Genomic DNA, 15,593 nt, shown 5'->3' with positions numbered 1-15,593 from the left:
AAGAATAAAAAAATACCCCATGGAAACCGTCAGTTCTATAAAAGTAATATATCTACCTATTAAGGTCTTCATGAGCAGCTCAGATATACTTAGAAAATTCTTTATTTGGCAACATCATCTAACAGAAGGTGTCCCTGCCCACGGCAGGGAGGGTGGAATAAGATGGATTTTAAGGTCCCATCCAATCCAAACCATTCTAAAATTCCATTATTGCAGTGGCAGACAGATGCTAGATGATTAAAGAGAACACCAGCTGGTGAAAGTAGTACTGATTCTGAAGCAAAAAAGAATTCATAGAAATCAAGTTTCTGGTTCTTTCATTAAAACAGGAGCCTCCAGGTGAGGCCCATGGACAGAAAAGCACAAGAGCTTTTAGGCAATCAAGCTTTTAGACAATCAAGTGTGGAGGTGAGATACTTGGAAAGATCCTGAGCATCACAGAGGGCAGCGGAGACAAACATACCTGTGCTCCCCCTTGGCAGCTCCAGGATGTGAAGTTGTTGAACTGAACACGACTGTCTGGCAAATATTCTGGGTACACCAGCAACCCGTGCCTGTTTAGGAGAGAAAGCCATGAAGACTGTTCCTTTACAGTGAGCAGATTCTTCAGTTCATCATTTTGCTATCTAAATCCTTAAATCTCTAACAGTTGTCTGCATGAGACTCTATTTCTTAGAAGCAAAGTCAAAAGTTTTCAGTGTTAGACCTATCAGAGTTAAAAAGGAGTGTGTAGTGCCACTGAGAGGTTCTCACTACCAAACACCCCCACCATGCTCATGAGTTTTCAGCCAGTGTCACCTTCAGGTAAGCCTGACATGGATCTGGACAGATAAAGCTCTTCTTTATCTTGGATTCAGTTAACTTGGATTAGAGCTCAAATGTATGCATTCCTGAATGCAGCACTTGGTTTGACCTCCTCAGAGATTTAAAATCCAGATTAATATCCAGATTAACTCAAAATTCAGGTCACCTTAACCACTGATTCTTAGTATGATGTAATTTTTTAAAATTCTCTTTCAGGAAAGTACTGGTTAAAACTTTTGCCACAGAACCATGGAATCAGGGAGTGTTGGATGGGACCTTCGAGATCATCCTATTCCACCACTTCCCACACTGATTCTGCTCTGCTCCAGACAGCTCTGCTTGCAAGAAACAAGGACCTGAAAGTGTGCAAAACTGGGGGGGAAAGTCCTGAAAAGAGGGGCAAGGCCTTTTCTGCCCACCACTGCAATTACAGATGGCACAACCACTCGCTGAAGGGAAATGTCTTTAACCAAATTCCCCAAGTACCTTGTGCAGGAGTGAGCTGTGTTCTCACTGAAGGACAGGAGAGGCACTTTGGATGGTCCCTCAGGGGAGAGATGAAAGAAATAGCCATACCCAGCACCATACACTGTGTTACCCTGTAGAGAGATATATGTGACTATGAAAATAATTTTACTACAGATTTGTGGAAATTAAAATCAATTTAAGAAACACACAAATTAAAATCCCAGCTGTAGTCCATTTAAATTCTGGTAAACTGGTTGGTGGAGATGGTGCCTCATCTCTGCATCCCCAGTCTTGTCCTGTTTTCACTTTGACTTTGGGCCATTTGTAAAAATACTTCTTTTTACACCAGACAAGGAGGACTAGCCAAGCAATAGAGACAAATGTCAGAAAAATGGTGTTGTCACAAATCTTCAAGAAGCAGGCAAGAAAAAAATTTATTGAAAACTCACATCTATAAACTCCTTTTTATATATGAACAGGTCATGATGGAAAAGTAAATCACAAACTCATCACAAAGGTAAATCACAAACTAATCAAGTTTATTGGTTTTCTTCTTAGTCTCAATATTTCTCTTATCTCCCAAAGCAAACACGGGACAAGGAAATAAAGGGAATATTTGCATTGAAAAAATGAGACTCCTAAAAGTCAAGAGAAAGTAAAGAACAACATCTTCAGGATATGTCATTGACTGAACAATTAAACTTCCTTACACCTGTGGTAAATTATGTGGTTTGGACAATTTTTTACAGAGTAAGTGAACACTCATAGGAAGATGTACTGTAAGTTATTGTCATTCAATATCTCTTAAAGAAATTGCATTCTAAATTCTGCACTTGAGTTACATTATTTGTGTTGCAAATAATAAAATAATAAAAATAAGTGGACATAAAGTCTGACTGGCCTTAAAATTAGGGGTTTGGTACTTACAGATTCTGCATTATATGAGTTGCATTTGGTGTGTTCTGAAGTTTACTACTCTAGGATAAAAAACTTGGTCTTGCCAGGTTAATTTGGAGAGCAGCCAAGCCTAATTGGGTTTGGGCTGTGTCCATATAGCAATGTCTTCATGTGTGCACCTGTGCATGATGCCTCTCACCTGCCTTAGGTGTGTGAAAATAGGTAGATTTTAGCTCCCTTTCTAGGGAAAAAAAATAATAAGACATGGCATGTGCAGAAGGCAATTCTTTTTTTCTGTCCTTAGACAAAATTAATTGCTCTCTAGAGGTCTGTGACTCTCTGGGGGGGGTCCAAGATGGCCTTTCTTGCAGTTCTAAGGAGGGTTTGTTCTCTAAGATCAGGTCTGACACCACCACTCCCATTCATATGTCGCTGGACAGTGTTAAAATACTAATGACTTTTTGGTCCCTGATGGTCCAAATCAAAGCTGAGCCTGGTGACCTCGAGGTGAAACCCTCCATATACCAATTACTTTCTTCTGACCCATCCAAGTGTGCTCCCTGAAGTCCTGATCTCTGACATCTGTCAAGGAATAAAGTACTGAGACCCAGAGCTCTGCTTTCTCTATCCCCTGGTAAAACTGCTGCTTTTTCTGAAAGTGCAGCCACAGAACCTTTTTCTTTAACAAAACACTTCTGCAGTCCAGTCACATCATTTCCAGGATATTTTACTTGCGACTCCAATCGTGCGTTCTACAGATGATTCATAAGGAAAAAGAAAAAAAAAAAAAGCCTGCATATTTATTCAGCCAGCTCGTGGCTGGAGGCAGAGGTTTTAGGCAAGCAGGGAATTTTGTGTGGAAATCAATTCTTTGTGGAAGTCAGTATATTACGAATGTCCATGCAACCAAAATTCCAGAGAGAAATTACCTCCCTGAGCATGCCAAAAACCTGGAGGTATGCACTGCAAGTCAGTAAAATCAAGTGGCTGATGGTTTAAGTGTCTCTTAACCGTACAACTCTGATGGTGTAAATATTTCATGAATTTCTTTTAGATAGCTGGGATTCAAACTGTTGACCTTAAAGTTGACATTGAAGCTCTGGACAGTGTTCCCAGCACCGCTCCCACAGTTTCAGAGCTGAGCAGGATGTGAGCAGTACTCACAATGTGCCTGTTTTGGTGTGGGTCCATTTGGCAGGAAAGGGTTTGGAAAAGCAGGGATGAAACAGTGGGAAAACGGTGCCAAACAGATGCAGCTTCACCTCTTTGATGCTCTGGAGAATGGCTAGATGGAGTGACACTAGGAAACAAATGCATTTACCAGCAGTGTGACAATCAGTCACTCCTCTGACATGGAGACACCAGCTGAGCTCCACCCCATTCATTCATCTGAGCTGTTTCCCAGTCCTCAACACCAAGGCAAGAAAGGAAAGGGAGGTTCTTGCTGGATTTTTTAAACCCAGTCCATATGTTGTTATGCATGAGTACCGCATGCCAGCTCTGGCATTTCAGGGCATCAAATGTTTATGGATTGGAACAACAAAAAAGCCAAAACTCACCAGGCCCAAGAGAGACAATATAAAAAGATAAAAACCTAATTTTTAAATTATTTTTCCTACACACAAAAAGAAAACCAAGGACATCGGGTGGATGTTTCAGTGAGGAAAAAGCCAGTATCACAGAGGAGCATCTTCAGTTCCTTGCACTGATAGCATTTAAACGTCAAGAAACCAGCCTGCTAATGATATTGTCCATGACATTAAAAAGTGGTAACCTGGGCTTACACACTGTGTTTAAAAAAAATTATACTAACCTTGTAATAATCAGTTTGCACTCATACTGTCTGAGTATAAAATTTCATCTAACAGCCTGATTCACCAGTGCACTTAAGAGCTTAAGTCAAATGGAAACCAGTGGGACTTGAGTCTCCAAATGTCTTTGTAGGCTCAGTTTGAGTGACTGCTCTGTCCCAATTTCCACACCATTTAGGCCACTACTGAATTTCAAGGAAATTTAAGCTCTTCAGCCACCAATGCAAATTTAAGCTCCCAAGTAAATTGACTAGTTATGAAAACATTACTGTAGGTCTCACTGTGGAAAGGCTTAACTCATCATGCACAGAAGATGTTACACAGTTTGGACCTAGAGCTCTCTGCAGTCCCTGCCTTAAAGATTGCAGCCAATAAGTTAAAACCAGTAACCGAAAGATGGAAATCTGAAAATAAACAACAAACAAACACAAAACCAATAACCAAAAAGACTGACAAACACCTAAAATTAAATCCTAACTGGGAAAATTTCTATTGTATGTTCTGGCCTGAGAACCAGGCAGGTGGAAGATGAGTCTTTCCCATTACATTCTTAAAATGGAAGTTTGAAGATAAATAAACTAGGATTATAAATACCTAAAAAGATTGATTCATTAAGATAAATAAACTAGGATTATATATACCTTAAAAGCCTGAGTCATTTGATCTGAGAATTTTCATGAGAGAAAAGGTGCTAAGTCTACAGCATCATAATGCTGGTGCTGCACCAGCACCCCTGGAATTTAGTGATCATTATCGCACTTGGAAAAAGTCACCAGTTCTTTTGCCAGGGAAAAATGTGACCTTTTTCTCTTAATATCCCTGTGCTTTGCTGCCTTCCTGAGCACTGCTTGGTCCTGTTGTACAGTAAGTGCTGTTAATAACAATTTTAAGCCAGGCAACTTCTTCGCGTTTTCCTTTTGCTGCTATGACTCCTCAGATATTCAACTCCTCTAGATGATGAAGGTCATCAGCAACCATTTGAGGGCCATCTGCTACCCTGCCTGGAGCAGCACATCTCTGGAGAGCAGAAAGGACCCCCTGATATTGGGGTGCACAGCCACAGCTGTAGCTTTATATCTGCGAACTCACGTGAGCAGAGAGAGATAAATAAATGTGCTGAAAGCCCAGCACAGCCAGTTCCCAGGAACCCGTGGAGGTAATTGCAGCAAAGCTTTTCAAAAGCTGAGCCACTGGCGATGGAGTGAACAGCTCCAGGGTAAGTCAGTGCATGACAGTACAAAACTCTGTGCTTAGTGGAGCTGAAATTCTCATGATTCTGCCTAGTTGTTGTATTTTAAAACCATATTTGATGGCCATAAAAATGATAAATATGGCCTCGAGGGAACTGCAGAAAAGTTCTCCTTCCTCGGTGCTCCAGTCTTCATAAAAACATAGGAAATGTGTGGGTCTCTTTTTTCACCTTCAAATTTAGGTGTAAATCTTTCCTCATGGAGCAGAGGCCCCGGGGGTGATTAGGTCCTCACAAACAGTAATTGGTTTGGTTACTGGGGGTTAACAATAGAACAGGTTAGGATTCTTTTTTAAATGAAAATATGCATTTTTCACTACTGAAAGTCTAGTAAGAAAGGTCAGTTTCAATGTAATTTCTTAAAATAGTCGTGAAGGAAAAGTGGTTTGAAGTTGATGAAAATCATATTTTTCCACTAAACACGTAAAAGTGTCTCTTTATTCTGAAATGTAAGACCAAAAAAAGAGTATGAACTAAGAGAAGGCAACAGAGAATTAGTGAATAAAGTATTTTTTCTGAGCTCAGCTTTTTGATGTGTGTCTGTTCTCTTTAAAAATCTGGTGATTTATTGCCATTTAGAATAGAGAAGCTTAGTTTCTTTCAAAATCAATGTCATTTTCATGGACAGGGGACACATCTTCTTCCTCACCCCAGAATGCAAATCTTCATCTGTATGGTCAATGTGATTTTAAATCCAGACAGAGGTGTAATTGATGCTGCTGAATTTTAGTGGTTTTGTAGTCGGTCCATTAAAATTGGGGTTTTTTAATCATGGCAGAAATCCTAGAGAAGCTGAGATTAAACTTTTTCCAAGTTTTCTGAATCTGTGAGCATTATAAAATAAAACAACATTTTGAAGTACCTCAGGATTAATTCTCCCACTGTAATATTCCATTCCACTCAAACACAGCAAAATTCTTAGTAATAAATTTACCTAGGAACATAATTTATTTTGTAATATGCGCTTGTTTCAATATCCCATCACAAGCACAAGTTCTGACAGCTCAGCCAAGAAGCAAATATTGTGTATGTGATCTCCCAGATAAATGAAGCTCTGTGTCTTTCTGATACCTTTGATTAGAAAGGAAATGTTATGTCTAAAACCAGAACTTCTTACCCTGATGTGGCTGGCAGGAGCCTTGATGTAGATCCCTGCTGGTGACAGTGCCTCAATATTGGATAAACCATCAGTTACAGAAAGACCAATCACTATGTTGTTACTAATTTTGTTCTCCTCTTCCAGTCCCTCACCTTTAAAATAAAGAGATATGAAGAAAAGAAAAAAAAAAAAGATGAAAAACTAAAAACTAAGAGGAAGTAAAAAGAAAAATAAACATAAATGTACATATTATTCATGATTCATATTATCATGATTCAATGTTTCTACTATCATGATCCTCATTTCAATATGCACAAGTCCAGCTGTTATATTCACATATATTTCCCTATATGAGGTATTATATGTGACTATACCACAAATCATATATTCTGGACTGCAAGTTTATGGTAAAAATAAATAAAATATGTATTATAAAGCAGATTTACAGTTGAGAAAAGAGGCTCAGAGTGGTTCAGAGTGGGAAAGAGGCTCACCTATGCACACACAGGTATGCTCCTGGCAGTACTAGAATTCAAAGTCTTCTATTTCTCCTGTCTCCATTCACTGCCCTACCTACATGTAAGAAAATTTCTGAACACCTGAAAAACACCTGGTGCACCTCTGCACAAAAGTGGGGGGTTGCCCCCCTAAGCAATGGAGCAGGAGAAGAGGAAGGGAAAAATCAATCGACCAATTGATCAGACAACACAGACCTCTTGGGGTGCCCCAGATCTACTTATAGTATAGAAATTGGAAGAAGAAAACAAAATAAATATTTTTTTAAACTACATTGTAATGAAATGAGCTGCCCAATGGCAAGGAGTGGACAGTCCCATACAAACCAAGTCCAAATAAGGATACATAGATAGGATAAGGGGAAATGGCCTTTAGTTGCTCTGGGGGAGGTTTAGGTTGGATATTAGGAAAGATTTCTTCATTTAAAGGGTGGTCAGGCATTGGAACAGGCTGCCCAGGGAAGTGGTGGAGTCACCATCCCTGGGAGTGTTTGCAGCCATGGAGATTTTTCACCTGGGGACATGGTTTAGTGGTGGGCTTGGCAGGGTCAGTTTAGTGGCTGAACTTCCAGAACCAGGGAGACCTTGGGGGTCTTTTCCATGATGATATCTTTTCCAATCTTAATGACTCCATGATTCTATGATCAACACTGCTGCTCTTTTGGAAGCAGAATACAAAGTGGAACCCTGTGTGGAATCTATGTATAGGCCATTCTCTCCGGCCTACAATAGGAGCAAATCACATCCATCTGGTTTTGTTTATCCAACAGAAGACATTATCTTCAAATACACCTGCTCAGGTTCTATTCCTAATACAGATCCCTTCCCAAATCATTACTACCCCAAATATAAGCCACTTGACAAGAAAACCTGTACCTCTGGTTTTCCGGATAGCAACAAATACTTTTAGCCTTCCCTCAGTCTTTTGAGGGAATCAGCTTTCTCAGTTTTTTCCAGTCTGTATGTACTACAAACAATGCTACTACTAGAGTATGAACAAGATCCTAAAGAAGTCCTTTTGACAGCCATACAGGATTTTAAGGTTTTGGCTTTCAAGCTTGTGTGTCAATAATTTTAAGCCCAGAGTGACATTTTTTGATGGTCTTGCAAACCCTCAGAAAATAAGGGTTTTAGGTGAAATCGCTGAGAGAATCCAATTCCAGAGCTGCAAAGAGCCAGCTGTAATAAATATTCCTTCGCAGGCAACAAAATTATATATAAATTAATCCATCAGACCCTCTGGAGCTGCTGACAGTGAAACCATTAAAAGTATCTTGAGGATAAGGTGTATTCAGGCTGAAACTTCAGCTCAGCTCTGAGTCCTTTAACTCAGACAGAGATCCCAGCACGAATGAGCCAAGGAATTCCAGAAGCTTGGAGGTCCTGCTCTGCTTCCCCATGGCTGCAAGGCTCTGTACATCAGCTTGGGCAAGTCCTCACCTCTCTCTGAGCCAGCTCTCTTCATCTGCAAGGTGTGCATAACCACATTGGATTTATCATCTTCCCTTTTTAAATCATGATAGATCACTCCTCATTATGTTTACACATAGCACGCAGCAGAAGAACTTGCTGTGTGTGGGGAACTGTAGGATCAGAATTAAAGGCTTGCTTTCTTTCCCCTCTGTTTATCTCATAATTGGTCATTTTTATCCCATCTCTTATGGAAAACAAAAATTGAGCTGTATCTTTAGGTATTCAGGCAACATGGGATCCCAGCAGAAGATGCTTGAAGTCAGTCTCCTGATGGTTAGTTAGGAGAAATATTTTGTTGTTTAACATTTTTGTTGCTCCAAGCTCCAATTTATTTAAGTGCTAAATCCTCTGGTTAACTTTTAACATATGCTTTCATTCCATTATCTTCGACATCAAATGACTGAAGTTAAAGGTAATATTCTCTTAAATGCTTCATTGAGTTGTGGTCTTAAATATGGCATAATAACACTTTTCCAAAGACAGATAAATCAATCCCCTAAAAAAAACCTACTATTTTTCCACTTAAAAATAATTGATCCTGGTCAAGTGAAGACTGACCTGAAGAAAGAGAGTTGGTCAAATGGAAGTAGTTGCTAAGAGTTGTGTGTGGAATTGTGGGAGCTTTATTCCAAATTCACTGACACCAGAAATTGCAGAAGATGTGATTTAAGTTCTCAGAGTACAGTTAAGGATCTGCCATTCTTTCCTCCAAAGAATTTTCATGCAAATGGGAACCAGCACAAGCTGCTGTTGTATGTGGTGTGGATATTTGCCTGCTTCACTTACCCAGGAGAAGCCCATGGCCTGAAATGTTGTAGAAAACATTGCTGTCCACACTGAGGTTGGAGATCCCACTCAGACGGAGGCCTTGGCCAAAGGAGTCCAGAACACAACAACCACGGATGTAAGAGTCTGGAAGGCAGCGAGTGGTGTGAGCACAAATCACTCTGCAGATTGAGGGCAGATATTATACACCCCTTCTCTAGCCAGGCATGGTGACCTTCCCATAATCCAGATCCTGGCCAGTGCTGCCTTCTGCCACCAAGAAACCCTGACTCTCACTCAGTGATGAAGATGGCACAGGTCCCTTCCAGACCAAACCATTTTATGATTCTGTGAAAGGTGCAAATGTACCTTAGGAAGGGAAAATCCATTCAGCACCCTTAAAACATTCTCTGAGCCCACCTAACTTGCCCCTACCACCGCCAGTCTTTAGAGCCCTTACTGCCACTTCCACAGAGATGAATTTGGCACTTAACAGTGACAAAGTCAAAAGAACTTAATATGTTCCTTAAGATCTGGGCGATAAAATTAAATGTTGGCCCTTGCAACTAGCCAGGCCTGAGCCATTTTTGGGCTCCCTCATAGTGTCTTAGTGCATTCATTTCCAGAGCTACTCTCTTCTACATCAGAAGAGTGGTGGAGCTTTAAAAAAAAAAAAAAACAAAAATTAGGAAGAAGCAGAGATACAAAGGAAGTGAAGCAGGTGAAACCACTCTGTGACTTGGGCTTAGACTAGAGGCAAGGGCTTTTTTTCACATTTAACAATTTAATTTGCCAACTGACTCAAGAGCCAAGCAGGTTTTGGGCAGGAGAAGGTGGGTATCTCCAGTGCAGGCAACTCACCTGCCATCCAGGTGTTGCCAGTAACAGTCAGGGCACTGCTGTGGTGCCGGAACGCTTGGCCCATGTGGCGGAACTGGACCCCCTCCAGCTGGAGCCGGCTCGCCTGTCCCTGGAAGGACTCCACAACCACGATGGCTCCCAGGTCCCGAGAGCCCAGCTGCCTCTCACTTCTCTTGTACAAACACCCAGAGCGACCTAGGACACGACCCAGGGAGAGCTGTGAGTGGCACCCTCCCCGTGGGGTGGGATGTGCAGGGGGAAATCCTTCCCACTGACCCAGTGAGACTCCAGCTCCAGCAGGGATCTGAAACATGGGCCCAAAGACAGCACAGGCAAACATTTCTGATGCCCCTCAAAATAGGCGTGGTTCTTTCCCTAAAAGTCTGGACGTTTGGGAGGGAAAATCAGGAAGCTGTAGTTTAACGTCTTGGACAGCACTTTGCACCTTGGAGTTAATTTTAAATAATTGTATGGATAAGGAAGAGGGATTTGACATTGATTTCCCTTAGATGAGGTTCTTGAAAAGGAGATTGGGCATGGATATAGAGAACTAAACTGAAATGAGGCAGTCTGTTGGTTTTCTTTAAACTCTGTTCTGACTCTCCCTGCAGATGGATGGGGAACGGTTACTACCCATAGTTTCAAGACAAGAATAGAGATTAGGGAGAAATTCTTCCTTGTGAGGGTGGTGAGGATCTGGCATAGGTTGTCCAGAGAAGATGTGGCTGCCCTTGAATCCCTGGAAATGTCCAAGGCCAGGGCTTGGAACAACTTGGGAGAGTGGAAGGTGTCCTGGCCCATGGAAGGAGGGTGTAATGAGATGATCTTTAACTTCCCTTCCAACCCAACCATTCTTGAATTCCATGGTATGACAAAAAAATTAAATCATAGAGCTGGGTAAAATTCCTGAAAGACCCTTCCATGAGTGTGAGATATTTTGGTATGAGATTCAGTCTATGAATGTGTTACTTGGGCTTGTTCAGTGGAAGAGCAGAGGGGATCTCAAATTGCAGCACTGACTGCTGATGTCCAGTAATGCTCATTTTTCTTTTAAAAAGGTAAATTAACCACAAAAAACACTGCTCACTCCTCCTCTGGTGACTCCTCTGAGAAATCCTCCTATCCTTTAACTCGAATAAAAACCTCAAACAGTTAGTGCATTTCAGAGCCTATATTTATGAGTTCCACACAAAATGGACCATAAATCCATGAGTAATATAAGCAGCTGGCTGCTGGATATCAAATGAAGTCTTGTATCACAGTCTGAAAGCCCAAGGCACTTTTTTTTTAAAGGAAACCTTACACCTGGGTTGCCAGATAACCTAACTCTACTCACATTATAATCACTGTGTCTGATTCTGCTTCTTGAAGAGATGGTGTAAATCAGGAATCCACTTGTCAAATTCCATGGCATTTCATACAGGTAAAACTATAGAAGAACTGGGATATTTAACATTTTTTCACCACTGATACTTTATGCATTACCTGCTATTTTTCTCTTGGCAACCCTAAACAACGTCTCAATATTTTACGCTAAAGAGTACAAACAGCATTGGGCTGTTTTGTTTTTCCTTCGTCTTTAAGTGACTAAATAGTAAACACAATTAAAAATTTAATATATTATGTACACTGAAATATGTTTTCAGAAGATACTTTCTTTTCTACACCCTTAGGCTCAGGCAAAACTGAAGGGTCTTTCCCAAGATGGCTTGAAACAACAATGTGAAAATAATACATCTGAGATATTACAATGAAGTGCAGTTTCAACTCCCAAGACTTCACACTTCAATGTCAAACAATGTTTGGAAAGACAAACTCTTTCCTGGCATTGGAATTATCTCAAAGTTATCCTAGGAACAGGGAGTTCTAATGCACAGTGATGCTTCCACAATGGGATTTTAATGGAGCAGTTTTCCTCCCCAGTACATTTTTGTAAGAAAAGACCTCCTCACCTGCATTTGCACACTGCCTGAGATGGGACATCCTCTCCAGTGTGACATTTCCTTGAACAACCACCCTTCTGCTGATCAGTGCCACCACAGCACTTGAAGGCAGACCTTGGCCATTGCCCCATTCCTCTCCAACACTGTGGGGGTACCTAACGAAGGACAAAAATTATCATCTGCACCAGCCAGATGGAGAGAATTATGTTTATGATTCCTTGTTATTTATGTTTATAACCATAACCTCCCAAATTCTGAGCTGGTTTCAGTGCTTTTCTCAGTACGTGGCACATCCAGTCAATGCTAGATAGGCTTTTCCTTGTCTGGTGTTTGCTTCTTTTTGTTTCACAAGCTCTCAAACCTTCCTGAGATCATGTACATAATATTATATTGTGCTGTGTTATTAGGAAAAGGCTTTTCATCCAGAGGGTGTTTGGGCACTGGAACAGGCCCCTCAGGGAAGTGGTTACAGCCCCAAGGCTGTCAGAGCTCAAAAACGCTTTTGGATGACACTTCCAGGCACAGGATGGAGATTTTGGAATTTCCCTATGCTGGGCCAAGAACTGGTTTCAATGCTTCTTGTGTGTCCCTTCCAATTTAGGTGGTTCTATGACTCTATGAGATTTACAACAATATATTTCAGACTTTGAATTCTCTTCCCAAAACAGGTTTCAGTGAAAACCATCAGGACTTTTTTCCTCAAGCCCAAATTATTTCTGAAAATAATACCCTTAATCTTCCTGGGCATTGGAGTTAGGTTGCCTCTAGACAGATTATGTAAGAAGTGCAGTTTTCAGTCTGTCCAAGATCTCCAGGCACAGAAGATGAAGAAAGTGTAAGGCAGTGAAATTAACACTCACTGGAAATATGAAAGTGAAAAAATTCCACAGTGAAAAAGTTCACTTTGAGTGTATTACTTAAGAAAATCAGTCAAGAAGAGAGGATTTTTTTATATACAAGTCATACATTTCTCATGAAAAATATGCACTTTCTCAAGGAATTCAATATGCAGGAAATTTCTTTGTCATTCCTATACTGACACCACTGGACTTTACTGGACATCAGTGTTTTCTGCTTCAAAGTTTTTCTGAGTGCAAGGACATGATACAGATTTTAAACATAGAATTTAAACAGTCAGGATTGAACATCCACTACCTTTAGGGGGAGTGAGGAACTGAAATATCACTGCCCACCTTTGTTAAAGGGATTGATAAAGTTATTATGTCCCACAGGGAACGGCAAATCCTGACTTTGATCAAATTTTCTCCTAGTTTAGCACTCTGCTATAAAAATCTCCTGAAAGGATACCTGAGTGGTGATCTAAGGTTCAACTCCAGGTTGTTCACAGACTGGATAACAGCCACTTCCTCCTGCTGCTGTGCATCTCCAAGGCCTGAGCTTCCCACCAGGATTTCATCACCAGGTTGCCAATCAACAGGTTCCTGGAGCACTAGCCGTGTGTCACTAGCATTAGCTGATGATTTCAAGTGTGTGAAAACTACTTTAGGCATCCAGCCTGAAAAGAACAAGGGGGAAAATAAAGGTTAAAAAGCAAGTCAATCCACTTAAAAAACAAACAAAGAGGAGTAGCATTCTCCTGGTTCTCCTGGGTTGGACAGGGCTTGGAGCAGCCTGGTTTAAAGGGAGGTGTCTCTGTTGTTCACAGCGGGGTGGAATGAGATGGTCTTTAAGATTCCTTCCAACCAAAACCATTCAATAATTCAATGATTCTATGAAATCTGGGTATTATAAGCTCAAACAATGAAAAATCTTGTCCTATAAGCCTCTTTTCTTCACTTAATTAAGTTTGCTTTAACTTTTGACATTTCCTTTTCCCTCTCAGGCTTTGGAATAGATTGGTCCAGTGAGGTCCAGCACACTGAACACTATCAGGGAAGAGTGTGTGCCTCACACACCCACCTTTAGAATACTTTTTCTTCCCTCCCTTGCAATAGATCACCATTTACCTTTAGCCCACAGCAAGTTACTGTCCTCCTTGGTCGTACTGAAGGAAAGCAATAATAGCAGAAATCACTGAGTGAAGAGGTTGCATCCAATAAATAATTTTCAAATTATTTTAAGCAAACATCTCTGTCCATATCCTGTTTCACTTTCTTGTTCCTTATACTCCAGTATCTTCATTACTTATATTCTAGTGTCCCAACTATTTCCTTAATGAAGATGGAAATAAGAAGTAGCACCTCCAAGACAATAAATTCACAACAGAATCACCGAAGAATCAAATCTTTATACTCTTTTATTTTGAAGTATACATGAACACTTGTTCTGTGTGTCAATGATGGGCATCTAAACCTGAGACACTGAAATTTCTCAACTTATAGCTAAGAAATTCTCCCAGACTTTTAAAAAGGTAAGGTATTTCAAGTAAGGTAAAAGGTAAAGGTATTTCAGTTCATATTACAAACTGTTTTGGAAGGCATCAAACGTCTCCTACTGTTCTGCTCAGTTCTGTGAGGTGCATCTGGCTTTCTGTGTCCTATTCTGGGCTCCTCAGGACAAGAGAGACATGGAGCTCCTGGAGTGGGTCCAGTGGAGGGTGACAAAGATGATGAAGGGACTGGAGCATCTCCCTGACGACGAAAGGCTGAGGGAGCTGGGGCTGTTCAGCCTCCAGAAGAGGCACAGCTGAAAGGGACCCTCAGTCCTGGGTGTCCCTGTGAGCAGGGAGGGTCAGAGCAGGGCCCAGGCTCTGCTCTGGGACCCAGCAATGGCACCAGAAGAACGGGCAGGGACTGATCCCAGTGAGTTCCACCCGGACAGGAGGAAGAAATTTCCTGTGCAGGGACAGAGCACTGAACAGATTGTCCAGAGAGGCTGTGGAGTCCCCCTCTTTGGAGTTATTCCAGAACTGTCTGGACACAATCCTGTGCCCTGTGCTCTGGGATGACCCTGCTTGGACAGGGAGGTTGGACCAGGTGACCCACTGGTGTCCCTTCCAACCTGACCCATCCTGGGATTCTGTGAAACCAGTGCAGAAGCTGAACTGCAGTAGGACACTGTAGGTGCCAATGGAACCAGACTGGAATGACTCTGCAGTTGCCCCCAGAACATGTGGACCTTGCATCCTCAGCACGTACATCATTCACCCTACAGTTCTGCTTCTATAGGGCCACGCTGTTTTCTAGTGCAGACATAGACAAAACCCACCTTCCACCAGACATTAAAGACCTCATCCTCAATACAGCTCATAAAACCCCTCTTAATATCATCCTATGTGCATTCTTTTACCAGCAGCACTCTCTTCATCTTTAATAATTTACCTCCTTCCACGGAGCGATTCTCGTGAATTTTTAGGTTTGCCATAAAAGCCCACAACTGGCAGAAGCCATCTGCATGTGGAACACTGCACAATTTCTCTCCTGCTCTGGACATTTTGTTTCTGGTGTTGATTTGTGTGCCTGTGTTAATGTGTGTTCTCATGCATCTGTGTCCAAACACACAACTGACCCCTGTGGAGTTCATCTGTCACACACACTCCACAGCAGCATTGCTGGGCAACAACTCCTGTCACTGAGGACTGGGCAACATCACTCTGCATTCAAAACATGCTCCAATGGAAAAGGCTTTTTTCAGGCTTTTTTTCACTTTTGAGCTCTGACTCAAAAAATGTTATGGAAAATGTTCTCAATTGTTTGGGTTTTTTTCTTCAAAATGAATATTCAGGCTGTCCAAACATTCCCCCATTTC

General features: G+C 41.4%; 1 protein-coding gene across 1 annotated transcript in view; it reads right to left on the bottom strand.

Moving 5' to 3' along the window:
- Positions 1–15,593, bottom strand: part of PKHD1 (PKHD1 ciliary IPT domain containing fibrocystin/polyductin) — a 235,402-nt gene that overhangs the window by 118,272 nt on the left and 101,537 nt on the right. The window contains exons 38-44 of the mRNA XM_072926279.1: positions 13,194–13,401; positions 11,895–12,040; positions 9,943–10,137; positions 9,103–9,228; positions 6,347–6,480; positions 1,291–1,403; positions 464–554 (exon numbers count right to left, since the gene is read on the bottom strand). Of these exons, the coding sequence (XP_072782380.1) occupies positions 464–554; positions 1,291–1,403; positions 6,347–6,480; positions 9,103–9,228; positions 9,943–10,137; positions 11,895–12,040; positions 13,194–13,401 (1,013 nt within the window). The remainder of the gene's footprint in view (positions 1–463; positions 555–1,290; positions 1,404–6,346; positions 6,481–9,102; positions 9,229–9,942; positions 10,138–11,894; positions 12,041–13,193; positions 13,402–15,593) is intronic.

This window comes from Taeniopygia guttata, chromosome 3 (assembly GCF_048771995.1).
Source record: "Taeniopygia guttata chromosome 3, bTaeGut7.mat, whole genome shotgun sequence".
Classification (NCBI taxonomy): domain Eukaryota; kingdom Metazoa; phylum Chordata; class Aves; order Passeriformes; family Estrildidae; genus Taeniopygia; species Taeniopygia guttata.
Note: the sequence above shows the minus strand (reverse complement) of the source record. Positions and strands in the feature narration are given on the sequence as shown.